The sequence below is a fragment of the Myotis nattereri genome (genome assembly GCF_964212035.1).
Source record: "Myotis nattereri genome assembly, chromosome: 5".
Classification (NCBI taxonomy): Eukaryota; Metazoa; Chordata; class Mammalia; order Chiroptera; family Vespertilionidae; genus Myotis; species Myotis nattereri.
This window is the reverse complement of record NC_138080.1, coordinates 18,860,753-18,883,958: the sequence shown is the minus strand read 5'-3', so window position 1 is coordinate 18,883,958 and position 23,206 is coordinate 18,860,753. Positions and strand designations below refer to the sequence as shown.

Below are 23,206 nucleotides of genomic sequence, written 5' to 3'. Positions count from 1 at the left end.
GGCTGGGGGGAGGGGAAGCCATGCGGTTAACCCCTTCCCCGCTGGTCCCTGGAAGCCTGCCCGGCTCTGGGGAGGGCACGAGTGTCCGATGCCCAACCCTCCTCCGCCCAGGACTGAAGGTCCTGGGAAGCCCATTTGATGAATAGATAGACCAAGGCCAAGGGGCCGGTTCCAAGGCTGGATTAATGGGGGTTGGGGGGCCGGGAGCATAGAACTATGGGGAGAGAAAGGGGAGATAGTAGCTGATGTAAAGAGCGAAAGGCAGAGATGGAGGGAAGAAAAGTTTGGTGGAGCCAGTGGGAGAAGGCCAGCGACCTAGGGGAAAGGAGGAAGGAGACAGCTGGGAAAGGCTGGAGACAGGAAGATCATGTTTATCATGTTTTTCACTGGGATCCATCGTTCTTGGCCGGGACTGGCACGAACCAGTCTTCAGTGAAGATGGAGTGACTGTCTCCCAGGGCAGCGCAATTGGAGCTGGTGGTGACATGCACGGATGATCAGTATGTGGCCATGGTGTGTGTATGGGGGGAGGGGGGCTCATAGGCCACCCCAACTTGTCCTGGAGGCTCCATGGCAGGCACCCTGGCCTGGCTTGCCCACTGCCCACTGACTTCCTGTTCCCACTGTGGGCTTGAACTGAGGGCCAACCTGCCCGGGAGCTGTAGGTCATTCCAAGGTCCCACTCTGTCCTTGGAGCTCTGGGTCAGGCGGGGAGGACCCAGACACTGGCCTTTCACCGCCTGGCTCCCCCTTCACTCTGCACACTGGCTGCTGCCATTCACAAGCCGGGTAAACCAAGGCCCACATTCTTAGGGTGGGAACAGTTGGAAGAACAGATAACATGTAATGTCAAGTAGTGCTAAGAGTTATGAAGAAATTGCAGGGAGTGCAGAGGATCCACCTCCAAAGGGGGTGCTGGGAGGGTGCACCTGAAAGCCGGAGTGGCACATGCAAGACCTGAGGTCGGAATGCACAGTAAGTTGGAGGATCCAGGAGGAGGCCCGAGGTGGGGTAAGAAGAGGGGAGATGGGGGAAGGTAAGGGCGGGAGGATCACAGGAGCACCCGTCATAAGCAGATGGGGTGATGGGTAGTTGAAGTCCTCACCAACCCAGGTGGAGCCCATGACTACCCTCCCCGCCTCATTTTCCCCACCAGTGCCCATGGTCCGGGAGGCTCAGGGGCCATCTTCCCTCTGAGTGCCACGCTGGCCTCCCCACACTCTGGCTTACTGCTTCAGCCAGTCTCTGTCACCCCCTAGCTCTGCCCACTCCAGCTGTCCACTGCCAGCTCTTGCACAGGATGTTTCCTCACCTGCAGTACCCCACTGCTTTAGACAGTCCCTGCCCCCTTCCAGGAAGAGCCTGGAAAGTCTGCAGGGAGCTGGTTGCTTAGGAGGCAAAAGGGCTGAGAGGCATGGCGGAATGGGCATCTTGGTCCTTGAGTGCTGTCAGCAGCCTGGGTAAAAATAACTGTGCCCCTGCCCCCGGCAATGACGTGAAAGTGCCTGCAATGATGGGGGATGTGCCCGAAGGAGGATCTGGTAGAATCCACGTTGCCATGGCGATGCTGACTCAGGCAGAGGCAGGTAGCAGCATCTGGTACCCAACTGGCCTGTTCCCGTGTTCACAGCACCCTGCCAGGCCCCTACTCTGCAGGGTCCACTCAGGAAGTGGCTTCTGAGACTGGGAGAAGGATGGTTAAGACCCTGGGGTAGCTGGATCAGTTCCTGCATCAACCCATCCAGCACCTGCTGAAAGGTGTGGGATCTGAGACAGTCTCTCACCCTCTCTTCCTGCATCTCTCTCTGCCTCTCCATCTCAGAGTACAGTCCAAACCCTTCCCCACACATCCCAGAACCTGTAGCGGCTGTCCATTCCACCTTCCTCTCTCCCAGTCATTTGTTCTCCAGCACATCAGCCCACTCCCACCTCGGGGCCTTTGCACATACATACTGGTTTGCCTAGAAGACCCTGAGTCTTCACCTGGCATTTATCTTGCTTGATTCTTGGCTTCCTTATTATCTGTTTCTATCCCCACCTCCAGAGTATGGTCTGTGGTTCCTCTGGAGGCCTGTCTGCCACTTTCTGCCTTCATTTCCCTCACTGGGAAATGGGCACCTGGGCATGGTGGTCACAGTATGACCTCATGGAGAAGGTGCAGATTAAGCGCTTACAACTGTGCCCAGCAGAGTAAACATTCCATAAGCACTTAGCAACAGTTCCATGAGCTAGCTGCTGAAGGATAAACAACGTGGTCCATCCACACAGTGGAATATTATTCAGCCACAAGGAGTGACACACTACAATGTGGATGAACCTCGAAAATGATGCTGAGAGAAACCAGACACAAAAGGCCACATGTTGTATGATTTCATTTATTTGAAATGTCCAGAACAACCAAATCCATAGATACAGGAAGCAGATTTGTGGTTTAGGGGCTGGTGCAGGTGGGAACAGATATGGTTTCTTTTTGGGATGAAAATGTTCTGGAACTAGATAGAGCTGGTTGCACAATATTGTGAAGGGCACCAAATTGTTCACTTTAAAATGGTTAATTTTATGTTAGTGAATGTTACCCACTTAGAAATAATAAAAAGGACATTGAGTAAAAGCAGGACATCTGGCCCTGGCCAATGTGGCTCGGTTGGTTGGGTGTCGTCCTGTGCACCGAAAGTTGCTAGTCTGATTCCTGGTCAGCACATCCCGGGGTTGCCGGCTTAATCCCTGGTGCAGGAGGTAGCCACTTATTTCTCTCTCTCCCTCTCCCATCTTCTCTGTTAGGACAGTGTGACAGGAGGCTGAATGGCTGGGATGATGTCAAGGACGTCTGGGTGCCTTGAAGAGGACAGTCTGCCCCCCAGGGGAGAGGGAGAAAGAAGGACCTACAATCTATGAGGGGTCTCACAGCAAGTAGGGGAGGCTATGGGGTTCAGTCCAGCTGAGGGCTCTTTTGGGGAGCCTGCTTTCTACAGACTTGTGGACACAAACAGCAAGAATAATTTTCTCGCCCTGGCTGGTTTGGCTCAGTGGATAGAGCATTGGCCTGCAGACTTAAGGGGCCCAGGTTTGGTTCATTTCTGGTCAGGGGCACATACTTGGGTTGTGGGCTGATCCCCAGTAGGGGGCATGCAGAAGGCAGCCAATCAATGATTCTCTCTCATGATTGATATTTCTATCTCCCTCTCCCTTCCTCTCTGAAATCAATAAAAATATTTTTAAAAAAACAATTCTCATTTTAAGGAAAAGTTAAGATATCCCTGGATAGTGTTGCTGCATCCAGGCATCCCCCTCTAAGAAAAGACTTCTAGGGGTTTCAGGAAAGGTTGCTTTTCCAGAATGTTCCGGGGAAACTGCATCCTGGTCTCCATGGTGACAATGGAGGCCGGCCACTGCACCACAGTCCACATGCATTTAGAGACAGCCTCCAGCCCTGGTCACCAGGGACACTCAGTGTGCTAGCGGGTCACAACACGGAGGGACAGGACCTGGGGTGCTCACAGGAATGGTTTTCACAGGAACAGAAGGGAATGAGGGAGGGGAAGGCTCATGAGGACCCGCAGAGTATTTTTAGGCACTGAACGTAGCCCTGAAATATTTCCACGGCCACTCCCGAGAGTGAGCTGGGTGACTATTTCAGTGCCTGGTTCCAGTGGAGGCGGGGCACGGATGAGTCACCCCTGGGTGACTGGGCCGAGACCGGAAGGGGCCTGTGAGGTGACTGCTCACCAGGCCAGGCATCTGGTGCCAGCCTCTGGGGCATAGAGGACAGCGGCCTGGCCATTGCCCATTGGATGGCATCACTCACTGCTTACCCGCCCCCGCCCCCACCCCCCCACCAATGGGCCAATCATCCTGACCTGGAGATTTACAGGGGGGGGGGGGGGGCTCAGGCGCTCCACAGGTGCTCATTGAAGCACCACTGAGCGCTTCGAGCATGAATAGAGTGTTTGTTGTATAGCAAGCATTCCCTCCAGTAACTCTCCCAACAACCCCGTGAGGTAGACTCAGACTCGTTACCAGCAGGCACGGGTGTGTGTGTGTGTGTGTGTGTGTGTTTTAAACCTGCAGGGCCCCTATGTGCCTTGAACCCTGTCTCTCAGTTGAAACCACAGTAAGGGGAGTGAATTTTTAAGCAGGAGGCTATCTTGCCTCTTCCCTGCCCCAACTGACTCTAGACTCCTGACTGTGCTTGACACAACAGAACTGAGAGAAGGTAAATGGATCCCCTAAGTTCAAGGACGAAACAGGGAGGAGCTATGTGACCTGGGTCAGGTACCCATCCTCTCTGTGCCTAAGTATGGGAGCAGGCCATAGAATCTCCGGGAGCTTGCACTTGCTGTTCCCACCACCTGTTCTCTGCTCTCCTCCCATGACCAGTGCCTTTTTGTCCTTCCAGAGCTGGTTTGACTGTGTCCCCTCATTGAGGCCTCTCCCCTCCCCCGTCCCCCCCCCCCCCCCCCCCCCCCGTGGAAAGGTCCCTTGGTGTCCTGGGCTTACTGTGGAATGGGCAGCTCATTTGCCTGGGTCCTCATGGCAGCCTTGCTGCTAGTTCCACCTCATGGCCTCCGTGAGGGACTTTACTGGTTTCTTACAACCAATAAAGAAGTTCCAAGTCCCCAGGACTACCTCTTCCTGGTCTCCTGGCTTCACCCTGGCCCTCTGTCGCTTCCCATCTCAGTCGGGGCCTGCACCAACCCATTTCCTGCCCCCCTTCACTCTGCTCCCATCACCTAGAGCTCTGCATGGGCTGTTCCTCCATCTGAACTCTCCCCCAAGACAGCCGGCTCCCTTGCCTCCCTCAAGCCCTTCTCACACATCACCGTCTTGCCTTCTCTGACCACCTCTACTTTCTCCTTTAAAAGCACCTGGATGGGTTGTGGCCCCTGTTCCTGTCCTAAGCCCCCTGTTCCTGCTGTGGCAGGTGGCCTCTCCCATTGAGTGGACAGCAGGCCTCTCCCGAACCCCCCTCCCCTGGCTAAGCAGCCAGCCCTTTGTCCACAGGGGGGTGGCAGAGGACCCTGGGGCACATGCTGAGCCACCGGAGACACTTCCTGCCAATGCCAGGAGGTGCCTGGCACCAAGGTCCAATTGGCGGGTGGGAAGGACAGCTGCTGTCACACCTGGAGGTGGTGGTGGTGGGCTCAGTGCAGGCATCAAGGAAGGATGACTTGGAGGTGTGTGCAGGCAAGGGTGACACAGAAAAGCAACAGAGACACCTCCCACAGCTGTATCTATGTCCCAGAACCGGGCTCTTGGCCCCAGGCTAAATCACACCTGAGCGAGGGAGGCTCCCTGATGGCCACCAGGAGCAAACTCCAGGGGCAGGAGGTCACTGCCACATTTGAGGATCCTGCGTTGTCTGCGGACAGACCATCAGGACAGAAAGACTGAGGCCCCTTACTTTTGGTTTCTCTTACTGAGGGTTTGAGGCTGGTTTCTTCAAACCAATAAGGAAGAAGACAAACAGAGCTGTCCTAACAGCCAGCTCAAGACAGGGCATTCAGGAAGCCCAGACACCTAAGTGCAGGGCTAGGGCAGTGGCTTATGTCTGGGGTAAGATGACAGGACAGCTAGCCAAGCTGCCCTTTGGAAAGGTCAGGGCCAGGTGGCTGGGGCTAAGGGCAGTGTGGTGACCAGAGACAGGCTCACATCCCTGAACTTCAGAAGGATACAAGGTGCTGGGAACCTCCGGACACTCTTGGTCCAAATCACAGTTAAACTGCCAGGTGCAGGCCCCCAAAAGACTCCCCATCACAGCCCATGGGACACTTGATCCCAGAGCCCCCATTTCCCCAAAGCTCCACCAGACAGAACACCTGTGTCACGAGCCTGTTCCCAACCCCGCAGACCAGGAACCCAGAGGTCTTCTGTAGAGAGAGATGATGCTAGGAGAGGTGGGGGTGGGAGCCAGCAGGCACCGACAGGGCCCAGCCTTGCCACCAACACTCAGCTGTTTTGCAAGAACCATTCACACCAGAGTTCACCCAAACAGAGAAGGCGACTGCCTCGAGTAATGTTTGGGTTTTCTTAAGCTTCTCCCCTCTTCTCCAAGGCACACCATCCACAAGGCGTGAAACGCTTGCCTTTCATAAGAAAATGTAGGACATGGTAAAAGTCCTGTTGAAAGTGCTTACCCTCAGCGAGATGTGCTGCAGGCCTAGAAAGGAAACTCCCTACAGGGCTGTGACTTACCGAGGACACCACATGCTATCACGTGCCAGTGGTTCAAAAGAAACTTCGGATTGGTGGGTGGTAGTTGTTTTGGTTTTATTTTTGTAACACAAAAGAGGGAGAAAGGCAAAGGAACAGGGCCCACCAAGGCCCCACAACAGCATCTGAGGCACATGTCTGTGCGGATTTGTTCTGAAAAAACAGTGTCAGGTCTGTCTCAGGAAAACTCCCTGGACTGTCAATCTCAGTGCAAAGACCTTAAAATGAAAACTTCCCATCTGTTTGCCACACAGGGATCCAACAAGAGATGCAAAACAAACCTATTTGGAAAATGCCCCCGATAACACAAGGGGGAAGGCTCCACAGATGCATTCACACACAGAGCCTTTCAGGAATCAAGTTGGCTGCGACTTCACAAAACCAAAACCACCAAATAATATTTTAAATTGTAGAAATGCTGGCTTAAAAAAGAACGTAATGCCTGGCGGTGTGGCTTGGGTGGTTGGAGCGCTGTCCCGTACACCGAAAGGCTGCAGTTTCAATTCCCAGTCAGGGCACATATCCAGGTTGCGGGCTCCATCCCCAGTCAGGGCACATGCCGGAGGCAGTAGATTGATGATGTTTTTCTCACATCCATGTTTCTCTCTCTCTCTCCCTTCTTCTATCAAAAATCAATTAAAAAAAAAAGACAACATAAAGAGGAGGACCATAAGATGCACAGGTGGGGTCCCCCCAACACCTGCCTCTTTTTTTCTGTTCTGAACAGACTCATGGCCGGGAGCAGACATGCGGCCTGTTGGGGGAGGGCTTAAGTCTCTGGGTAACGCAGGGCCAGCTCACTGTTTACCCGCCTGCCTGCCGGGCTTCTTTTCTGGCTGACCTCTGCCAGTGCCTGGGATCCCGCCTCTGCCACGGCCGCCAAACACACCTGCAGGACAGAAGTGGGGGCTGCATGGGAGCCAGGCTCCAGGGTAGGGCCCCCCTATGTAAAGTGGGGAAAAGCAGGCTGAAAATCTGGGGTGGAGTGTCTGACCAGAGCTGGGTATGGTGGTGCTCGAGAATGTCCTCAGTGACAGAAGAGATCAGATCCCCGAGGTTGCAAAGGGTATGAGGAAGGATAGAGGAGGACCACAAGTCACATCGAGGCTTGGGTCAGGCTTCCTGGGAGAGAGGGACGGGGGCTGGGGTGGGGGCTTGGGCTATGGAGTAAGTGGAGCAGGAGCCAGGACAGGGGCAGGACTCTGGCCAGGGGTGGAGCAAAGACCCCCAACTCTGAGGCTAAGGTGTACACGGGGGACCCAGGACCCCCCGCACACTAACACCATCCTGTAGGTCCAGCAACCAATGCTGGCACGGGGTGCCCCATCTCACCTCTCATGGTCAAGACCAGCTTTGCCAAGGTGGCTTCTCTTCAGAGTGGCCTGCGCAGGCCACTCCCCCCACCCTCCTTGCAGCTTAGTCACCAGTGGTACCCCCCAGTGCAAAGAGCCTGGCCTTAGGTATCAGACAGCCCCTGAGAATTCAGGGCCCACTAACCCCCCGTTTCTGTCAACCCTCCACCTGGAGTGCCCTGTCACCCGAGTCTGGCTGAGAGCTGGCTCCAGGCCTGGCATTCAGAAGGTCCATACATAAGAAGAGAAGAGGGCAGGCCACTCCAAGAACAGGCACCCACCCAGGAAGGTGGGGCTTACAGACGGCCTCTAGGCTCAGGCCCCAGCTGACTGCACAACAAATTTAATTGTATGCCAGAGTTGTCATGTCGAGGCAGTGAGGGGAGTCCATAAAAAAGGTGTGACCTTGGCATCAAGGAGTCAGGGCAGGGAAGGGTTCTGTGCCAGGCCCTGAGTTGGGGTCCTTGCCTGCAGCCTGAGCAGGTGGGCACCACCAGATCCTCTCTACAGAGGGGAAACTGAGACTCAGGGAGGTGCCAGGCCATGCCCAGAGATGAGAGATTAACGCCCAGGTCTGCATGGCACCAGATCAATCCACTGGGCACCAAGGACTCAGCTGGGACCCCGGGCTGGGGTGTGGGACAGATGGCAGTCAGCAGCAATAGCCACTCCACAGAAGAGCCCTGTGAGTCACTGCCCCCCTGGCTCTGCTGCGGGGGGGCGGGGGGGCGGGGGGGGGAGGGGGGTGGAGTTGAGGGGAGAGTCTCAGAGCCAGGCCTGCTGCCCTGTGAGAGCACCAGCCAAGAATGTCAACACTGGGCTGAAATAGATGCCACGTGCTGCAGCCACTTGTGTGTGTGTGTGTGTGTGTGTGTGTGTAGGACCTACCTCGTCCAGCACCCCCCATGCCACGTCCTTTCTGCTGCTTCTGCTGCTGCAGGCCCCCACGGCCACGACCCTTGGCCACCACCTCTTCTTTGACCATGTCAATGATCTCATCGGGGATGCGCAGGTACTTGATGGTGCTGCCGCGGATATAGCACTCGGGCATCCGCCAGAACTTGTCCCCATCCTGCACAACAGGGGGTGGGGATCTCAGATCCATGCGGGTCCCTTCAGAGTGGGTACAGACAGCTGGGTGCCACCTGTATCTCTGGCATCACCCCTGTAGGCTGCCAAGTTCACAGTCCCAGATAAGACACGAGGCCTCTCTAAAGGGGGTCTTAACAGACCCTCAGCATCCTTGGCACAAGAGGAAGAGCGGCAGAGCTACATGGGAGATGGCATCAATCTGTCCTCCAGTGTGGGATGGGGTCTGTTACCTGCAGCCCAAAGCCCAGGGTAGGGGGCTGCCCCATGCACCAGGTGCTGCCACAACCCACCTCCTGTCTGCACCTGTCCCCAGCCTTCTAGAACACACCTTCTGGAACCTTTTCTAGGGAGGTGCCATGCCATGCCCAGACACAGGTAGGTATGGAGACGAGGGCTTAAAGCCCAGGTCTGTGTGGGCACCAGATCAATCTGCTGGGCTGGACCTAGAGCTGACTCATTCATTCATCCAACTGTCTCCTGGCAGAGGCTGAGCTTGGTGTGGGGCACAGGCCAGCAGGAGAGATCCTATGTGACAGGTGAAGAGGTCCAGGAGGGGAAAGGGGAGGCAGGTTTGGCCCTGCCAGGGTTAGCTCCCCAAGATGCCAATTTTCAGGGGAGCTAATTGAGGCTGGAGAGAGAGGGGGCTTGCAAAGTAAAAACCCTGTGGTTCCACCCTAGCCGGCTTGGCTCAGTGGATAGAGCATTGGCCTGCGGACTGAAGGGTCCCAGGTTCAATTCTGGCCAAGGGCACATGCCTGGGTTGCGGGCTCCATCCCCAGTGTGGGGTGTGCAGGAGGCAGCCAATCAATGATTCTCTCTCATCACTGATGTTTCTATCTCTCTCCTTCTCCCTTCCTCTCTGAAATCAATAAAGAAATATATATTTTTTTAAAAGCCCTGTGGTTCCTAGGATACAGACTACCCCTCCCCGCAAGCCCATATCTTGGAACCAGCACAAGGCCTTTCCCTGAAGTCCCCTCCTGCTGCCCTTGGGTAGGAGCCTAGGGCCTCATATTCGTTTCCCAGCCCCACCCCTATTGCCTAGAGCCAGAAGCCTGGGTAGCCTTTTCCTCTCCCCACACCCTTAGAAATCAGACCAAGACCTCTCCCTGCTTAGAACCCAGCCAGGGTCCCTTGGCCAAGGACCAGGGGAGCGCCTAAGATTCAGCCCCACCCTGGCTGCCCTCTCTGGGTACTGAACACACCTTCCAGATGACACTTTCTGGAACACACAAGGAGGGCTTTCCTGCCTCTAGGACTTTGCACACACCGTTCCCGCCTTTCCTTGTCCAGCTAATTCTGGTCCTTGACAGGGCTTGCCTTCCAGGCTCCCTGAAATCCCCAGTCCTCTCACTTGACACTCACCAGCAGTCTGGTCTGGCCCAGCATAAGCACTCGGAGGGTCAGACAGAATATTCGAGGGCTAACTCTTCCCAGGAACGTCCATGAGCTCCCATCCCACACAGGAACCCCACGAGGCCCTGCACATTCCTTTCCCAGAAAGAGTGGGCGAGGGGCCAAGTCCATGGGGATGCAAAGTACAGCCAGATAGAAACAGAAGGATTCCATGGAAGCTGGAGGCCAGGGCTGGGGCTGGCTGCTCCTTGACTGGCTCTCCCTCAGCCAAGGACAGGCCAGGCTCAGTACGCTCCCTGCAGGAACCTCACTCTGCTTTCCATGGCAGTAGTTTAGCGCCCGCCAACCAGGGCTCCCCTGGGACCTTAGCCCCTGGGGTCTCTGGACTCTGCCACCCACTGCCCAAGGGATCTCAAACCTCATCCCAGCCTCTCCTCCCAACCACCTGGTCACAGAGGGAACTCCCAGAGGAGCCATGTTTCTAGGCTTAGCTGACTCTGGAGGCTGGACCAAACTTTCCCCGAACCCCGTAGTTGGTTCTACAAGTGGACACAGACCTACTGGCCATGCGCAGAAAGACACATGCATGCCAGGCCATGCACTGCAGCACTGTCTGCTAGGGCCATAATGGAGCTGCCCTACACCTGCTGCCTGGCATGTGGCACGAAAACCGGGAGAGAGCTTCCAGCTGATGTGGAAGCTCGTGTCCCATTACAGGAAACAGGTCATGGAGCTGTGTAGGTGAGGGGAGGGGCCATGCCCACTAGTCTGCCCGTTGGTGTGTGAACCATGCAGAAGGATGGACCAGGGGTGGGGGCTGTCTTATGCTGTGCTGTACTCTGGCATGGCAAACCCTAGGGGCATGCTGCCCTCCGGCTCAAGACAGCTCCAACCTGGCTAAGGCCCCTAGCAGCTTCTTCCTTTGTAACCTGGGGGGCTATTGTGGGCATGGGGACCAAGACTGGAATCCAGGCAGAAGGCTAGAGCCCATGCACATTAGTGGGAGAGCGCCTGCCTCCACCGCCGTCCTTGTCCTCATGGCTCTGGGGTCTTCCCAGCCTCTGACCCCAGGGACACTTCCCAGCCCTGGGAGCTCAGGTTCTGGCCCTGCAGTTCCTGGCTTCAGACCTGGGGAGGTAAGCGAGCCTCTGGGGCCACAGGGCTGTCCTTGCCCTCAGATACCCCATCGCCACACCACCATGGCCTGCAGCCTGGAACCGCAGCAGCCAAGGCTGCCCGTAGACTTGTCTCCAGAAGCACCCCCTCAGGCCTGAGTCTTCCTTTGTCAGGGGTGAAAGCAGGGGCAGGAGGAGAGGGATAGCAGGTCAGTACCTGATCAGGAAACATCCCCACAGGTGCAAAGTCCTCACAGGTGCAGAGTCCAGGACACTGGGAGGCCCTGCTCCTCCCGTAGGCCCCACCCTTGGTAGGATGACCTGTGGTAGGCTGAGGAAGCCCCCCTACTCCTCCCAACAGGTGCAGGGAAGGGCCTTCACCTCATGGGGAAGCCAGAATGCTGAAGCTCTGTAAGCCTCCAGTCCAAGCGAGCACTCCTGGCCACACTGCCTCCACTCCCCACGCCTGCCCGCCCCACCGGACAGCCCCGGGTGTCAGGCGCAGACTCCAGCTCAGGGCACTCACCCTCGACGTGCAGATCACCTCGCGCAGGTTGATGTTCATCCAGTTGTCACAGCTCACCAGGTGCCCATTGTACGTCTCCCCGTTCTTAAGCTCCACTAACTGGAGAGAAACGGGTCCCCAGTCAGCCAGGGGTTCCACGGGAGGTGCAGCCCTGCCAGTAAGAGTAGCCCCAACCTCATTCTGATATGTCCTCGGCTCCTTTTAGTACCCAGGCCACTGCACACAGAGCCCAGGCGCCCAGAGAGGCCTATCTTACAGGGAAATGTTCTGCTTTCTCTGTACACTTTGCGGGGCACTTCTACAAGGAAACCTTTTGTTTTTGGTGAGGAAAAAAAAAAAAGACCCAAAACCCAATAAAATCAATAAAGGTTGTGATTTCAAAACAAACAAACAAAAGAATACTCAGCCCTGGCCCATGTTCTCAGTGGTTAGAGCATCAGCCTGAGCATCTAAGAGTCGAGGGTTCTATTCCTGGTCATATCTGGGTTGCAGGTTCGATCCCCAGCCTCTGGTCAGGGTGCATGCAGGAGGCAACCAATCTCTCTGTCTCTCTCACATTGTTGTTTCTCTGTCCCCCGCTCCCCCCCCCCCCGCCCCGCCTCCGTCACAAACTCTCTAAAAACAAACAAACAAACAAAAAACAACCAATGGGAAAAATATCCTCGGGTAAGGATTAACAACAACAAAAAAGAATCAACTCAGATATTTGTGAAGGCATACATCCATGTAAAAATGTATACACGAACCCCAGCACCGTTTTGGCTCAGTGGATAGAGAGTCGGCCTGTGGACTGAAGGGTCCCGGGTTCGATTCCGGTCAAGGGCATGTGCCTTGGTTGCGGGCACATCCCCAGTGGGGGGTGTGCAGGAGGCAGCTGATCGATGTTTCTCTCTCATCGATGTTTCTAACTCTCTATTCCTCTCCCTTCCTCTCTGTAAAAAATCAATAAAATATATTAAAAAAAAATGTATACACGAACATTCACAGTAGCCAAATATTCACAAATAGCCAAGAGATAGAAAAAAATCAAATGTACATCAACTGATGAATGGATAAACACATTGTGGTCCATCTACACAATGGAATATTATTCAGCCATAAAATACCACAATATACAGGAACCTTGAAAACATGCTGAGTGCAAGAAGCCAAACACACAGGCCACCTGTTATACGACCCCGTTTATACGAAGTGTCAGAAGAGGCAAATCCACAGAGACAGAAGGTGGGTTTGTGGTTCTCAGGGATTGGGCCAGAAGCATGGGGAGGAACTGCTAAAGAGCACGGGTCTTCTTTTGGATGATGGAAATGTTCGGGATCCCAGAGAGGTGATGGTTGTGCAATATTGTGAGTTTACTAAAGGCCACTGCATTATTCACTTTAAAGGGCTGAGTTTTGTGGTATTTGAATTACACTGAATAAAAAGAACACACATACATCACAGAATTAGTTAGAATGGAGGGAGCTTCCACTATGAATCTCTCTCGTGTTTGACTTTTCTTTCTGTTTGACATTTTTTTTTTTAAATATATTTTATTGATTTTTCACAGAGAGGAAGGGAGAAGAATAGAGAGTTAGAAACATCCACGAGAAAGAAACATCGATCAGCTGCCTCCTGCACACCTCCCCACTGGGGATGTGCCCACAACCAAGGCACATGCCCTTGACCGGAATCGAACCTGGGACCCTTCAGTCCACAGGCCGATACTCTATCCACTGAGCCAAACCAGCCAGGGCCTGTTTGACATTTTTAATAAGCACATATTACTTTTGTAAGCAGCAACAATGACACTGGTCCTGACCTGTGTGGGAAGTAAGAGACAAGCTGCTGTTGTGTGGACAGGTGGGGAAGCAGGTTTGGCCAGAGGCACCTCACCCTTGGCCCAGTGTCCCCATCCCTGTGCTAAGGCTGGTCCCCACTGAAAGTGGCTGTCCCAGATGGTACATACCATGGGGTGATTCTGAGCCGTCTTCAGCAGTGACAACGGGAGCTGAAATGCAAGCAAAAGTACAAGATCTGTCTGTTTAATCAGCTCCGGGAGCCCCAGGCCTCTGGGGAGGGTCCCACGATAGCACCAGGAGAGCAGGAGCACACACGCCTAACCCCGTCCGGGAGAGGCATTCTCCTCATTCTGCACAACCCCAGGACACACACCTGCCCCCCAGTTTAGGAAAGAACCCTCTCAAGGCCCCTCTTTCCTCCCAGAGGCAGCTGACACCTAGGCCCAGTGCTGTTTGTGTGGTATTTTTTTATAACTCACACTGCACATTGTCCTCACACCCACCATGCTTATCAGCAGCATCACAGCATACAGGTCCCTCTGCTGCTGTTTTGCTCAACTGATATTTAAGATGAATACACCCAACTCCAGGTCTCATTCCCAGCACTGCATATGGCAACTGTCACACCCTCTTTACAGATGGGGAAACTGAGGCTCAGAGAACTCTGCCCAGCACTAGAGCTAGTAAGAGAGAGAGCTTGGTTGGACTCTGTCTGTCTGAAGCCGGAGGGCAGCCCCAACTGGACCAAGAGTGACTCGGCCAAGCACAGTGGGGAGTCCACCTTGATCTGAAGAGGACACACTGAACTGGGTTTTGAAAGACAGGAGTTCACCAGGTAAGAGGAAGAAACATTGCAGAAAAAGCTTGTGGTTATTGCAAGAGATGGCAGATAAAGGATGGAATCTTTTAAAGCTCACCCAGATAAGGTGGGCTTTTAAGATATTTCTTTTTCCGTCATTACTGAATTTCTTTTTAATAACAAACATGGTGCAACTGGAAAAAAATCAGCTCTTCTCACTCTGGAAACACAAATCAGGACCCATACACTGGAGCCACCTCCGGCTCTCCAGAAAGTGACTCAGGTGTGGTGCTTGGGTCCAGGTCCAATGGTAGCCAATCAGTACGGCCAGAGGAAGGTTCTGGCCTAAGGACCCTGCAGACAGGAAACTGCCTCAGGGAGCAAGAGGTTTTGCTTCATCCTGCCCTGGCCTCACACGACTCACTCGATATGGGCAGCTCAGCTATTTCTCCAGGTGGCAGAATGGAAGGCATCTCCTGTGGAGGTGGAAATGGCCTTCAACCCCCACGGGGTGGCTCTCCATGGAAGGGCCTGGGTTGGGGGCCAATCCAGTATCTCAGAGGCCTTCCCCAGAAGAGTCACCAGGGAGGTCCGGCGACAACAGGAAGCCAGGCCCCAGCCCACTTCCTGCACTGGCTTCCTGGACTGGCAAGATAAGAAGAACGAGCCACGTGGAGGAGAGGCAGCTGCTCCAGGGAGGATGGGCAGGTTGGGGACACCCCTCTCATTTGGGTGCATCAGTGTGACGCTGCACCGGGCGTGAAGGAAACTCCCAGGAGGACCAGAATGGCACCTGGGGCCACGCGCCCAGACTGCCTTTACTATGGAGAAGCTGTGGGCTTTCCTGGGCAAGAGGGAATCTGAACCAAGGTGATGCGACACCGGGTTCTGCTCCCAGATCACTGGAAAGGGGACAGGGTCCGGCCAGACCTGGAATGTGAGAATGAAAAATGGACTCAGTTGCCAAGAAGCAGAGGGAGGGTCAGGGGAATGAGTTGCCCAGGGACACAGAGCAAGGTCATAAGCCAGTGAGAGCAGATGGACGCCTGTCCGCAAGGGACCCACACATGTATTTTACGACATATACAGCCCCTAGGCCGGTGATGGCGAACCTTTTGAGCTCGGCGTGTCAGCATTTTGAAAAACCCTAACTTAACTCTGGTGCCGTGTCACATATAGAAATTTTTTGATCTTTGCAACCATAGTAAAACAAAGATTTATATTTCTGATATTTATTTTATATATTTAAATGCCATTTAACAAAGAAAAATCAACCAAAAAAATGAGTTCGCGTGTCACCTCTGACACGTGTGTCATAGGTTCGCCATCGCTGCCCTAGGCTGATGATGGCCCCTCTCAGGTCACCACGTTGTCCAGCTGCTGGCAGCACCGTTCTGGAGGACCCACATCCTCCACAGCGGTCACTGGCTGCGCCCTATCCACAGAGGAGCCGAGGAAGCCTGAAACACATACGGGACCAGCACTTGCTCCCTGACTTCCCTCTCACTCACCCCCCAGGCGGGCCAGACCTGACAAGGCTCCAGCAAACAGGCCCATTCTGCTCCTCACGCCATGCAGGTTCCTATTGCTCAACCTTTGTTCCTGCCATTCCCTCTGCCTGGGGTGCCTTTCCCCAGGCTGGCTGCCGCTCCAACATCACCTCCCTCTGCCAGGACCTCATAATAACCCCATTTAGGAAGCGAGGTTTCCACCTGGGCCACCCTGGGCTGTTTCCATGATAGCACTTAGCCAGTCTCTAATTATCTTGTTTACTTGTCTCCCCGGCTAGACTTGAAACACCACGCCTCTTGCTGGACTGGAAAACTCGGAAGGTGTGGGCTTCGTCCAATGCCAAGCACGGGGCCGGGCACACCAGGTGGACTAAGGAAATATTTGCTGAATAAATACAAGGGAAATACACATACTGCGCAGGCAGGCACATTCCGCCCGCCCCACCCCTCAAATAAGGAGAAGCTCAAGGGAGAGGTGGCAGACAGACAGCCCTCCACGGCTGCAACCAACGACCAGGAGCAGTGGCCGGGTCTGGCCATCTCCATCCTCACGCCCAAACTGTGCCGGAGAACTTAAAACTCAACGGGAAAGAGGAAGATGCGTGAAGGTGTCCAAAGAAATGGGAGAGGGCCGAGCACTCAGCTCCGGGGGAGACTGGAATTGGGAAAGTCAGAAAAGCGCAAGCAAAGAGGGTTCCTTTCTCTGGGCTTTCTCACAACGTTTGGAGCCTGGTTGTGAGGTCCGGGCCAATCCTGGACCAGACCCAATGGGCTCCTGAGGTTCCCAAGTCAAAAAGCCGGCATGGACCACCATCCCCGCGTACACACCCAGCCCCCCGCTTCCAGCCGCCGGGACCACAGGGAACCGGGGAGGTGTCATGCCAGTGGGAACGATGGGCCTGCACCTTGCACGGGCTCGGTTCTAGGCTCTGAGCCTGTACCAGGGACAAGTACAAAGATCTGCCGCCACGGAGCTTAAAGAGGGATCATGCTGCTCCTCGCGGGGAGGAACCTGGTCCCTTCTCTCAAGTCGCAGCGCGACGCGGGCGCTCCCGGGCCACGCACTCCCCCGGAAGCCCGGCTCGGAATTCCTCTGCGGGGGCCGCCGTCGCCCTGTCAGGGTCTCCATGTTTCCTTCTGGGAACGGAGAGCGCGCAGTCGGTCCGCTCCTGGCTCAGAAGGCCCTCTCCCCCTGCTTTGTGATCCGGGAGAAGAAACCCCTTTGCTGGATCTGCTTTTCAGCCTCAATATGAGGCACCGGAAGTTGCGCTGCATTCTAGGGCTTTGCAAACCCCCCTCCCCCCCGAAGTCCCCAAAACTGGTTTAATGAGAGAACTCAGGCGGGCCCCCTCCTTCCTCGGATTCCAGCTCCCCAACAGGAGGCCAGGGTGGTCGGAGGCATCGGGGACACTTCCCCGCCACACTCCCTCTGCCGCATTCACCGGGCCCTTCAGCGGGTCCCCGTCCTCTCCAGCCTCAGTTTCCCCATCTACAAAGTGGGAGGACTGCAGCCAGGCCGCCATACTATGGTGACACGTTCGTTCAAGCCTAAGTTTTCGGAGACCGACGCGCTGGGTACCCTAGGAGAGCCTCCTGCCCTCTCGGGCCTCAGTTTCTCCTTCTTGGGCCGAGGGCGGGCCCCATTACACACTCACTCCGCGTCGCCCCTGCCCCAGAGCTAGCCCCGAGGGGCCTTGGAGGCCGCGCCCCCGCCTCCTGGCGAGCACACGCCATCACCCTGCCCTCACCATGGTGGCGGCAGGCACCTGGCCCGCCGGTCACTTCCGCCGCGGCCGCCTCCGTTCACGCGCCCGCCGGTAGCCGCCCCGCCGCGCGCCACTAGACTGAATGGAATGGCAGCGACGAGAGCCAGTCCGGACGGGGCTCAAAGGTAGGGCGACCAATCCGTGTGGAATAGGGCGGGGCCTGTTAGGCACAAGGGGCGGGCGGTGCCGTATTCCCGCCGAAGGAATAAGGGAAAGAGCCGTAAAGTGCCGCGGTGAGTGCTGCAAAACGGGGCGGAGCAACGTGCGCCGGCACTGGAGGCTTGTGGGTAAGAGCGCATGCTCATGTGAAACCCTCGCTGACGTGGGCTCCACACTGTGGACAAAACTGGTTATTCCTTACACCTTGCAGTTGGAGAAACCGAGGCTCCTTGGTTATTAGGAAGTGTCTTCGGGCCCCTGACTCTTCTTTCTTTTTTGTTTTGTTTTGTTTTGGGGGGGGCTCCTACGCTTCTGATACTATTGTAGTTGTTCCTTATCCAAGGCACATATTTTGGTAATTTGCCCCTCCGAGCCCTAGTTATCCACCCTATAAAACCAGTGTAATGATCGAGTCTGCTCTGTAGAAGGTTTCGGTGAGAATGAAACGAGCGAAGCCACTTGGGACATCATCTGGCACATACTAAGCGCAATGAATGCATGGGCATGCAGTAGATATTTATTGAGCACCTACTACTTGCTTACTCTTGGAAACACAAGTGAACGGACCTGGCAGAACTGGCTCTCCTCGGGCTGCGGAGATGGCCGGGAGACAGACGGTAAACGGAATGAGTAGGTAAATGTATTCTTTCCTTGGGCTGCTGTAACAAATCACACAATAGAAGCCGGAAAGCAAGGTGTCAGCAGGGTTGCTTCCTACAGAAGGCGCAGAGACACAGTTCATCCCATGCTGCTCGCCCAGCTTCTGCTAGCTGGCAAGCTTTGGAGTTCCTCGGCTTGTGGACACATCACTCCAATATCTTTTTCTTCACACGGCTTTCTTCTCTCTGTGTGCCTGTGTCTAAATCTTTCTCTCCTTTCTATTACACGGACAGTCCGTTTTCTTAATAGAACCACTCTAAATCTAGGGTAATGTCACCTCAAGATCCTTAATTACATCTGCAAAGACCTTGTCTATATAAAAGGCAAAGTGTCCGACGGCACATAAGTCCGATTGTCTGACCCACTGGTACATATGACGCACACTGGCAATTTAAAAATAAACGTTGAGTCGCGCATGTGCGATACGTATAAAACTCTCACTCGCGCCAGTCGCATGCGACGCCAGAATGTATCTGAAGACCAACTGTTGGCACTTTGTTGTTGTTATATCATGTTGTTGTTTATTAATCAATTTATCAATCATTGTTTTTGTCAATGTTTTTATATCATGTTGTTATTTGTTTATTAATCAATTTATTATTTTCATATACATTTTACAAATTTTCTTGACATTTCTATTATAAAGGGTGGATAGTGATATTAAAATATTCTGTATTTTAATTTTATAATACTATCTATACTATTTTGATATGTAGTTTTTTGCAGTAACGTAATTACTGCACAAATCTTTCCTCTAATTAATTTCGTTTAAATGTACACGAATTCGTGCACTGGGTCACTGGCTTCAAATGAGGTCATACTTACAGGTACTGGGGCTTAGAACATATCTGTCATTATGTTAGTGGATTGACCAATAACTGACCCCATATAAAGTGCCAGACACTTGTTACCAACAGTTGTCCTTCATGCTTTAGTTTGGGGGTCCTAAGATGAGTACTCAAGGTCACATAGTATGTTCAGGGGGTGACTCCAGGATGCCCCCATTGGGGGTGGAGACCTGATACAGGAAGGGAAGGATCCTGCGGGGGGCACCAATAAGAAGATGACACAGGAAGCAAGCGGAGGTCAGTCCAGCTGGGACAACAGCATAAGAGCTCATGTCTCATTGTGGTCCCACGCAGGGTCAGGGCAGCTGACGCATTTATTATCCAAGTCCCATCTATCATCAGTTCAAGGCTTCCCGCCGGGGAGCTGGCGAGGTCTGGGATGTGTGCAGGATGTTGACAGGCAGCCAACAGTGATGCCCTAACTGTGTTAGAGGGATCAGGATGAACTGCCAAAGTTGGTTTGTTAGGGTAAAGGCTACTTGATGTAAACAACAGAAACTGGGGTGCATGAAGTGCCCCGGCATTAATGTGGTGGTGGAAGTAGGAAGAAATCTTGTGCTGCATCACTCCTTTCTGACTTTTCTATGCAGAGGCTTTCTTCTTTTTAATATATTTTTATTGATCTCAGAGAGGAAGGGAAAGGGAGAGAGACATATCGATGATGAGAGAAAATCATCGATCCTCTGCCTCCTGCACGCCCCCTACTGGGGATCGAGCCCACACGTGCCCTGACGGGGAATTGAAACCTGACCTTCTGGTTCATAGGTCAGTGCTCAACCACCCAGCTACAACAGCTGTGGGAGGCTTTCTTCTTTTGTCCAATTGGCAAACTCCTATTCACCCTTGAAAACTCCACTTGGGTGACCCCATGTGGTAGAGTGAGGTCACTGCGGCTTTTGTAAGTCCTTTCAACATAGGGTGGCCAGAGTTCTCCATTCCCCTGGGCATAGTGATTGATTAGAAGGGAAGCACATGACCAAGCAAGGCCAATTAGAATCTCCCTTGAGTCCAGCTGACGTGGCTCAGTGGGTGAGGTCAACCTATGAACCAGGAGGTCATGGTTCCATTCCTGGTCGGGTGCACATGCCTGGGTTGCTGGCTTGATCCCCAGTGTGGGGTGGAGGCAGCTGATCAATGATTCTCTCTCATTCAATTATTCTCTCTCATTGATGTTTCTCTCCCCCCCCCCTTCTCCCTCTCCCTCTCCTTTCCTCTCTAAAAATCAATAAAAACATTAAAAAAAAAGAATCTCCCTTGAGAGAGATACTGAGGGTCAGGAGGGAGAAGAGCAAGAAGAGTGTTTTCCATGGAGGTTGTTAAAAGTGAAATAGTGAGATATTCCCATTTACTGAAATAGTGAGATAGAGAAAAGCCAGTGCCATGAGGTTGCAACATACATAAGAGCTGCTTGGTGGACAGGGTGGCATGGTGTGAGCCCCTGGATCCAGCTATGCCTGAAGCCATTAGGTCTGACTTTCCATTTGCATGAGCCCAAGAAGTTCATTATTGCTTCATCCACTTGGAGTTTGGATTCTGTCCCCTGCAGTGGCCAGAACCTGCACTGATGCGTAGCTGGTTCGTGGACTCTTCAATGACTGACCCCAAAATTTAATCATTCCCTCTCTTACACTTTGAACTTTGGTACCTTGCATAGATTTTCATTATTACCTGGTGTGTGGCACATTTAATTGTGCTTTTGTACACTTAGGCCTTCTGGACTCTGACTTGTAGGAGCAAAAACATGAGAGGTTGCATGGGCCACTATTTGAGGGAGTCAGTATAGTTCCTTCTCCCCTCTCCTCATGGACACATGTCCCTGGCTCAGCCAATCAGAGGGCTGTCCTAGGCTGGTGCTGGAATTGCAGTCAGAGTAACGTCATTCAGGTACAGACATGGCCATCTCTCCACTCCAGAGTCTTGGCCCTGTTTAATTCTGTACCCGATGCTTCGTGAATCCCTATCCTTTCTTATCTCTTGAACCAATACTCCTATTTTTTTCATTCCAGTTGAAATTGTATTTCTGACAGCAAAACCTTTAAGAGTGAGGACCAGTGTACCTATCAAATTACCAAAAATATCCTACCCTCCACTAAAAAAAAAGGGGGGGGGGAACATTGTAAAACCCGGTGCTAGCAAGGTTATGGTGAAACCAGTGGACATATGTTTTCTTCTAAGTGGGGAAAATGGCATTATGTCTTAGAATCCATACAAGTGTCACATCCACTCAGTAATTAATTTCTGACAATTTATACTAAGGAAGTCTTGCAAATGTAGGGAACCATTCTGCCAGACCTTGCAGTAATGTTGCCAACCCTAAACCAGCAGGAAAAAAAACATAAAGGTCTGATAACAGTGGACTGGTTGAGTAAGCTCTGGTTCATCCACTAGACAGAATATTTCCCATTCTGGACTTAGTGTATCGCTTCTAAAAAAAATAGAATAGAGAAAGGGGAAAATAGTAAGTTGATAGAGACTTGAATAGTGGAGACACCTGGCAGGTACCACATGTAGTGAGTTAAATGGTGACCCCCTAAAGGTATGTCCAAGTCCTAACTCCCTGAACCTGTGAATGGACCTTATTTGAAAAAAGAGTCTTTTCGGTTGTAATTAAGTTAAGGATCCTGAGATGAAATCATTTGGGATTTAGGATGGAGTCAAAGCCCAGTGACTGGTATCCTTCTAAGAGAAAAGCTGAGGGAGATGTGAGACACAGAAGACAGAGGGAGAGATTGGGGTGATGCAGCCACTAGCCAAGGAATGCTAGGAACCCCCCAAATCTAGAAGAGACAATGAAGGACCCCTCCCTTAGCATCTCCAGAGGGGATGTGGCCCTGCTGACACTGATTTTGGACTTCTGGCCTCCCAAACTTTGAGAGGATAAATTTGTCTTTTCAAGCCACTGACTCTGTGGTCATCTGTTATGGCAGCCCCAGGACATTCATCACCTGTTATGAATCGTAACGTAAATATCTGATATGCAGGATGGTCTTAGGCGACCCCTGTGAAAGAGTCATTCGACTGCCAAAGGGGTCGCGACCCACAGGTTGAGAACCACTGGCATATTAGGGTTTTATTATCTATACTAATAATAGAGGAATGTGCAAATTGTCCAGGACACCATCACATAATGACCAATCAGGACAGGGGTGGGGCCGTGGCAGAGAGCTCTCAGCAAGCCTGCGGGGGGGGTCCAAAGGGCGTGGAAAGGAAGGGAGAGCAGATAGGCAGGTAGGGGGATCAGGCCAGGAGGGGAGAGCAGATAGGCAGTTAGGGGCATCAGGCTGGCAGTGGAGAGCAGATAGGCAGTTAGGGAATCAGGCCGGCAGAGGGGCAGTTAGGGGCATCAGGCAGGCAGGCAGATGAATGGTTAGGAGCCAGTGGTTCTGGATTGCAAGAGGGATCCAGGTGCAGGCCGGGCTGAGGGACCACCCTCTCCCCCGTGCATGAATTTTGTGCACCGGGCCTCTAGTATAGATAAAAAGCCTGCAGTAGTCTTTAATCCCCATTCTACAGTTGAGGAAACTGAGGCTTGAAATAGGAAAATAATTCATCTGAGGGTACAGGCCACATAAGGAGTCAGGCAGAATTTGAACCAAAGCCAGCTCTAACCACCATACTTGCTGGCCTCCATTTTCTCCCTAAGAAAACTTACTGCAATTTGAAAAGGAACAGTTCTTTACAAATGAAATGTTTTTTCACAACTCTGGGGAATAAGTTTTTTACAACTCTGGGGAACCCAAGTCCATTACATTGTATTAATTTCCCGGTGGTGACAATGGTTTAGTAAGATAAACTATTTCACTGGGGGAAGCTGAGTAGAGAGTTTATGGAAACTGTACTACTTTTTTTCATCTTTGTGATCAGTCTCATACTGTTTTGAAAAAAAAATAAGTCATATAAGTTGAGTGACTAAAACAATTGAAAACAGGGTCTATGAGAGATACTTACACAACCATGTTCATAGCAGCATTATTCACAATAGCCAAAACATGGAAGCTGCCTAAGTGTCCACTGATGGAAAGATGGAGAAG

At 52.9% G+C, this 23,206-nt stretch overlaps 1 protein-coding gene across 1 annotated transcript; it reads right to left on the bottom strand.

Moving 5' to 3' along the window:
• Positions 1–6,250: 6,250 nt before the first annotated feature.
• On the bottom strand, positions 6,251–17,603 carry LSM4 (LSM4 homolog, U6 small nuclear RNA and mRNA degradation associated). Its single transcript, XM_081092279.1, has 5 exons — positions 17,491–17,603; positions 13,600–13,641; positions 11,652–11,750; positions 8,451–8,634; positions 6,251–7,099 (listed from the first exon to the last, which is right to left on the bottom strand). The coding sequence occupies exons 1-5, from the start codon at positions 17,491–17,493 to the stop codon at positions 7,008–7,010; spliced, it is 420 nt and encodes a 139-aa protein (XP_080948405.1). The 5' UTR covers positions 17,494–17,603; the 3' UTR covers positions 6,251–7,007.
• Between the last annotated feature and the right edge of the window lie 5,603 nt (positions 17,604–23,206).